The sequence below is a fragment of the Helianthus annuus genome, chromosome 1 (assembly GCF_002127325.2).
Source record: "Helianthus annuus cultivar XRQ/B chromosome 1, HanXRQr2.0-SUNRISE, whole genome shotgun sequence".
NCBI lineage: Eukaryota > Viridiplantae > Streptophyta > Magnoliopsida > Asterales > Asteraceae > Helianthus > Helianthus annuus.
Genome location: NC_035433.2, coordinates 130371620 through 130378542, shown reverse-complemented (window position 1 = coordinate 130378542; position 6923 = coordinate 130371620). Strand labels below are relative to the sequence as shown.

Below are 6923 nucleotides of genomic sequence, written 5' to 3'. Positions count from 1 at the left end.
ATAACCCATCCTAACCTAGTGACTAATTTTGTTTATACCATCTTAACCCATCTTAAAATTTAAAATACCCATATCAGCGCAAAATGAAATGGATGGGCATGTTTAGTCAGTTTACTTTCTGTAAAACCAGAAAAAAATTACACTATGAAAACGGTGACTGATTCACAATTGGAGTATGCATTGACCCATCTTCTTATTCTTAGGATCGTCACCTTCTAGCTATATGATTAACCCGACTAGTGTTTGCACAACCAGCCTACATTGTGTACCTTTCGCTTAGTAATTCTTGTTTTGCTTTACTTGCTTGGTCTTTTGGAAATTCCTATTAATGGTTTAGGGATGTAAGACTTGAACACAAGTATAATTATACTAAGCAGTATCTATATCGAATGTTCATATTTCTATTGTAATCAAAATAAATAATGTCTTTACAATATGTAACAATGTATACACTAAATGAGTCGCTACATTTAAAAAATGTATATGTTCCCAAATTCTTTATACTAAATTTCCCTCACTATGGTACTTGTAGATCATGGTTATCTTGTGTCAGTTTGCATATAATTTAGGTCTCATGATAGAGCTATTATGCCTATGGATTGCTGCCACAACCATCGAAAGAGATTGCAGAGGCGATATAATTGATTTGTAACGAAGATCATACACACCATCACGTACTTCCACCATTTTTAAAACCGGCACACTTTGCTTACAACCCTACAAACAAGCAAAACCATCAATAAACATGTGAAATAGTCAAATAGATGTGACCCTTTCAAGCCATATATACTACATAAGTCGATTTGGGTTATAATTTATCACGTCCAAAGCGTATTTTGGGTAGATATACGTTCTTAAATATTTATATTCAAAGGGTTAGATCATATTACACACCAACCAATTATTAAACTATACATTTTTTGGACAAAAAAGGTTTTTCGGTACCCAAATGTTAGTAAAGCGATGAAACGATGTGATACCTGTACAAATAAATCAAATGAAACACTATCCCCAAAGCTACCATCTTGGTTATTCGGTCTAGCATGAAGCGCAGTGAGGGGACAACCAAGGTCCCATCCACCGCAATCACAAGAACCACCGCTTCTCCACCTCTCAACAAGGCTAGACGGGCCTCCACCGTTTCTTGATCTAGGCCCGCCATGAACACCAGCAGGAACAACAACATTCATATTGGTATTTTGTCTGCAAGTTTCACAATGTCTGTCCTTTTTGAGAAACTTTAATCCCCAACCACCAACTTCTACCTCTTTTTGACTCTCGCGAATACAATCTTTCATCACTATAGCTGCTAACTCGAGGTGTGGAAGTGAAAGACGATCTAACAAGTTGCGATTTTTGAAAACTTGATTCTGATCTAAAGTATGTGTGTATGCTTCAATATTATCACCATTGGCACACAAAACAAACTTTGTCTCCATGATTTGTGTACCATGTGGACAGAGTTCAAAAGATGTAGAAACACTCATTTCACCAAGAAGATCCGAGTCTTTAGAATGAAACATGTAAACACGTTCCACGCCCTCATCAGTAGTCGACTCAACTTTAATATATTTTGAATTTATAAAGACTTTTCTGTCGTCTTCCACAGTGAAAACATAGTGTGGAAATCCATTATGCCACGAGCAACGGAGCATCCCATGATAGTACTCCATGGGTTTATCGTCAAGATTTGTTATTTCTGTTTAAATGTTCTTGTTTAAACTTTAGACCACTGACCATATGTATGTTGAATAAACATGTTGTATGCAAAATCACTACTTTGTGTCTTACCAAGGCTCGCGAACAATAGATCTTCAAGCTTTACCTCCACACGCGATTGATCAGACAAACAATTCTTGTCTGATAATACTATTCTTCTATTGTTGTATACATCTTTTTTGATATGCACAAACGCGTAATCCATATTCTAACTCTCATGAAGTTGAGCTGCAAAGGTGGAAAAACTGATTTCCTCATTTACATCTTCCGAGTCAATTGTGACTCACAGATTGTCCAAAGAAGGCTGCAAACAGTTATATTGAACACCAAATAAGAATTAAAAGCAATCTAAACTAAGAGTCTAAGCTAATCTACTCCCATTCTAGAGAAATAAAAGTATGATATGAAATTATATGTATCTCTTAATGACCAAGTGGTTAGCTAATCTAACGGAATACAACCAACTCAATTTTATTGACTCTAACAAGAATAATGGATCCAAACTTGTTACCAGAAATCCACACAACGAATTTGTCAATCCGACAATTATGTTGTATCCATAAAAGGGTTAAACAAAACCAAGAAAAATAGACAAATTATCGTATTTTTTGGTCTAGAAGCATGTCCAATTCTAGCTATCAAGGGTCCAAAACCAGGAAATAAATATGCATTTCTAATATTTGAATTGGAAATAATCATATTAAATCCAAACAACACCTGTTCCCGAGTTAACTTAACGAGGGAAAAGAAAGTAAAAGTGAGAAAGGAAAGGACAAGAAAGAAAAAAAAAAGATGTCTTTCCCCTCATTTCCTTCCAAATCGGAAAGAAAGAAAAACTAAAGAATTTAGCCTAGTTTTCCTTTCATTTTCTTTCTTTTCCTTCCTTAAATGAAATTCGGGAAGAGGACATGTTTTATTTTTCTTTCTTTTCCTTCCTTAAATGAAACTCTAGAACACAAAATACTTTTACTTTCTTTTTGTTTCTTTTCCTTTCCTTCCATTAGTAAACTCTGGAACACAGTGTAAATGTCAGGGAGTTAGTTCTTCAACTCGCGTGTGGCCTCAGATCACGGTCTAAGTAAGCCTTGCCAACTTAGTGTCGTTGGGTTTTAGCGGGGCGTGACATAAAGCCATGATCAATTAAATCAACAAACAAAAGAAATCATAAACTCAGCCAAACAATATATTCATATATTTTTTTAAGGGTGAACTTCATGTATAAGGTTACCACACTCTCCAAATCGGTGAGCCCCGTATTGCCCCACTTTGGCATGTTGTTTTAACCGGGCTCAAAGTTTGGCTTTTTTGAGCGTTCCCCACGAAACAATATATTCATATGATTTACATATAACTATAAGAATCGATTCGAACAAGAAACCATAAGAGTTCAAGAACACATACCAAATAAATCGAGATTTCTTCAACCCGATAAAAATATAAAATACAGAGCAAATCTACTATGCTCTGCAAATCGTTTAATAAGAAAAAAAATATGTAATTCACATAAACAATCAATAAAGAGATTGCACATATATCAAGAAAACGGTAATGAAGGAAATGATAAGAAAATGGGACTTTACCACATTCAGAAATGGGTTGAGTGTAAGCCACGTTTTGGAGGGAAAACTGAAACGGGTTTTATGGGGGTGGGTCCGACGGTGGCTGTACGAAGTAGAAGGGTGGTGGCGGTAGGACTTTGATTACGATTTCCGACACGACAAGTCGACAATCGCCACCTTTGGAGTGGGAACGAGTCAAACTTCCGCGTAAACAAGTCAAAATCAGTGGTGACGTTGACTTTTTATTTATTTGTTTATATATTTTTTTAGAATACAGGTAAAAGCAGCTGTGTCTCATGATATTACAAAAGATTGTTTTGGTAACAAACAATCATATTCATTAGGCGGTCCGGAGTGGAGTCCGCAAACTCATGCGGCACCGATCGGTGATCGATGCCAAAGCATTTATCGCACATGTTTTACCGATTGTAGGGAAGAAATCGGAGAGGGGTTGACGATGTGGGGAGAGGGTGGGGGGTGTGTGGTGGGGTTCATGCCATCTCAACCAATCACATATTTTTCTTTAAATAGTTTACCAATTCATGAAGTGTCTAACCATTGCCAACACTTTTGAGCATAGTTTACCACTTTGACATAACACACTTTCATTGGTTGATTTTAAGTATTACCACTTTCAAGTGTTTAACCACTCCCTACACCCTTAGATTTTTAAAATAGATCATTAAGATTAAATGGTGGAATTGAAAAAAAAAAGAGTGAGTTTGTTTAGGATATTCTAGTCCATCCAAATCAATAGTTTATCTAAACTCTAATTTCACACCGTTTTTAAAAGTGTTAATAACGTTTTCATACGATTATCTTTTTCTAAAAATTGCACCTTAAAAACGAGTGTTTTTTAATCTTTAAAACGAGTATTATTGCTATACTTTTAAAGAAAAAAATCAAAAACCTAGATGCGCAAAACGCAATAGACAAAAAAACATAAAAAATGACTTTTTTTCTAAAACACAATGGACAAAAAACACAAATAAATGTTTTTTTTTCTAAAACGCAATGAACTAAAAACACAAAAAAGTGATTTTTTTTCTAAAACGCAATGAACAAAAAAACAAAAAATGTCTTTTTTTTAAAGCGTAATGGACTTAAACATAAAAAAAATATGTCGTTTCTAAAACGCAATAGACTAAAAACATAAAAAAATATGTTTTTTTTCTAAAACGCAATGAACTAAAAACAAAAAAAAAAAAATTTTCTAATACGCAATGGACTAAAACACACAAAAAATGTGTTTTTTCATTCTTTTGTAAAACGCAATGACTTAATTCGAAAACCCAGATCGTAAAACACAATTAAAAAATACATAGATCAAAGCCGATTTATTAGGATTTCTTCCACGATTGACGAATTTTGAATACTATAAACACTTATCAACGGTCGAATTGAACGAATCGAGTGATTCGCTTCAAAATCACGAGAAAAAAATGAGAAATGTATGAAATTAAATTGAATTTCTTCAAAAAAAAAAAAGTTGAAGAATACGTTGACTGAATGTTTGAATCATTGATTGATGACGAAAGTCGCACTATGAAGTAATCATTACAGAGATAGAATGTGAGTAAAAGGTTGAAGATGATAGGTTTTGAAGATGATGGATTATGAAGCTACAGAGAAAGGGAAATTATGAGATGAGATTAACTAAAATACTTTTTTCCTTTTATTTTTCAATTTTGCTAAATGTCACAACCTCATTCTTTCATACCCTTAAAAGTATACTTTTTCCTTTTATTTTTCAATACTGCTAAACTATACTTTCTATTTGATTCTCTTACTTAAAAGTATTGTATAAAACATTTTTTAAAAAGAACGTTATATAATAATTAAAGCATTATATAACACAAAAAAGTATTAATCTTATATTACTAACGAGAAAAATGCCCGGATAGTCCTTGTGGTTTGCTCCATTTTCATCTTTAGTCGCTAACTTCTGAAATTACAACTATAGTCCCCAACTTTTGAAAAATCGTTCTCGGATAGTCCCTAACGTGGATGGGGGTTAGTTTTTTTGTGTTAAATGGGTGTGAAATGACCTAAATGCCTTTACTAATATAAAACTAATAAAGAAAATATTAAAATAAACCAATTATAATATTTAAAAAAAGTGGAGCCCATTTTTTTCCTACCCCACCCCCTCTCCCCTTTCCCTCTTCCTCTTTCTTTGTCTGCATAAACTATACACCACCACCACAATCAAACCACCACCACCATCGTCATCAATTACCACCACGAGCCATCACCGCTCACTACCACCACCACTTCCTCTCCTATTATTCAACCTAGGTCTAGAAAAAACACCTGAATATTCAATCAAAGTAGTTATGGAGCTTGTAAAAGCCTAATTATAGGAAACGGAGACGACGACGGTGACGAAAACGACGTCGTTCTCGGCGATTTCTAACTTCTTATTTCTACTTTTCAGGCGGATGAAACAATGGTGCCGTTAATAGAGCCCGAAAGACGGAATCTCATGACTTTTCTGTTCAACGACGTTTGTCGAAAACTCAGTGGTTTCCAGATTTGTTCACTCTGCACCTGCTGCAACTCCGGTGACGGTAAATACTGCTTCACATCTCTCACTTGATTGTCAATTTCCACCATTGTTATCGCCATCTTGCTTTCTTCATTTAGTTTCACTTGCACAAGTTTGAATACTATCTGCATTTGTATAATCAATTTGGTTTCTGCTTTTGCTTAGTTTCATTGATTTTGACTTTTGGTAATCAAGATTTGTACTTCAATAGTTTAGTTGACTAATCGATTGAGCATGTAGGTAATCACGTAACACGTACGAATTCACATAGTTTGCATGAGATAACAAGTATTCAGAAGGTATAAGACACGTATAAATGCGTAAAGGAGCACAAATTTAGTTTGTTCACGAGAATTATTAATGTTTTCGATTCCGAGAGACGTGCGAATTGTGCATCGGCTTCGAATTGAATGAGGTAACAAGTATAAAACACATTAAATTGAGATAACATAAAAGAGAGATAACGTAAAATATGGAATGTCACGGAACGTAACTAAGACTATTACAAAGTGAATCGAAGATCCTTTCAAATTAGGGATACGTGTTTTGGCCTAATAGGTAAAACACTCTCGTCGAGAAGCGATTAACGGTATTTTACCCTTCCAGTTACTACACGTCCCTAATCGATTGAAAAATCAAAACTTTGGCGGGATTGAAAATCGAGGAGTGGGACTAGTTGACAAGATGCGGGTTTCACCCCTAACTTGACAACATCGTGCCCTAAATGTGGTTGGTACTCGTCAAACGGGTCAAGAAAGTTGATTCCAACGCGTTGACGAGGGTCCACTAGAGTTAGAATTGAAAATTTACCATCATGATGTGGATTTCACTCCTTACTTGATGGCGTAATTTCGTGAAAAATCGAATAAGCAGATTGAGAGTCGTTCACCAAATTGTGGGTATCACACCTGTTTTGGTGGAGTCGTCTCATTTGTATGACACGGATATCTTCAAGTCTTCAAATGTGTATTTGTGTAAAATGTCTTAGGAAATACATGTGTATATTTAAGATAAAAGAATAAGATAGAAGCAAATAGGAAGAATAACATGTTAAGCAAGAATCAAGAATGGCCAAGTTGGTGCTTACTATAGACTAG

The 6923-nt window shown here is 34.8% G+C and overlaps 1 protein-coding gene across 3 annotated transcripts; it reads right to left on the bottom strand.

The window, feature by feature from the left end:
- Positions 1–381: 381 nt before the first annotated feature.
- Positions 382–3476, bottom strand: LOC110877944. Of its 3 annotated transcripts, none has more exons than XM_035974825.1 (5): positions 3300–3476; positions 3121–3183; positions 1792–2023; positions 981–1699; positions 382–717 (listed from the first exon to the last, which is right to left on the bottom strand). In XM_035974825.1, the coding sequence occupies exons 3-5, from the start codon at positions 1922–1924 to the stop codon at positions 550–552; spliced, it is 1020 nt and encodes a 339-aa protein (XP_035830718.1). In that variant the 5' UTR covers positions 1925–2023; positions 3121–3183; positions 3300–3476; the 3' UTR covers positions 382–549. The 3 variants fall into 3 exon arrangements, with proteins under 3 accessions (XP_035830718.1, XP_035830722.1, XP_021981869.1); XM_035974829.1 differs by having other exon boundaries at positions 1792–1947; XM_022126177.2 differs by lacking the exon at positions 3300–3476 and having other exon boundaries at positions 3121–3265.
- Positions 3477–6923: the final 3447 nt, after the last annotated feature.

Bases quoted from the DNA above. Each gene is read 5' to 3' on its own strand.
- LOC110877944 (XM_035974825.1), bottom strand. From the start codon at position 1,924: ATGGATTACGCGTTTGTGCATATCAAAAAAGATGTATACAACAATAGA. The intron at 1,700-1,791 runs GTAAGACACAAA...ACATTTAAACAG, and splicing joins TCTATTGTTCGCGAGCCTTG to AAATAACAAATCTTGACGAT. The intron at 718-980 runs GTATCACATCGT...GCTTGTTTGTAG, and splicing joins CATTTGATTTATTTGTACAG to GGTTGTAAGCAAAGTGTGCC.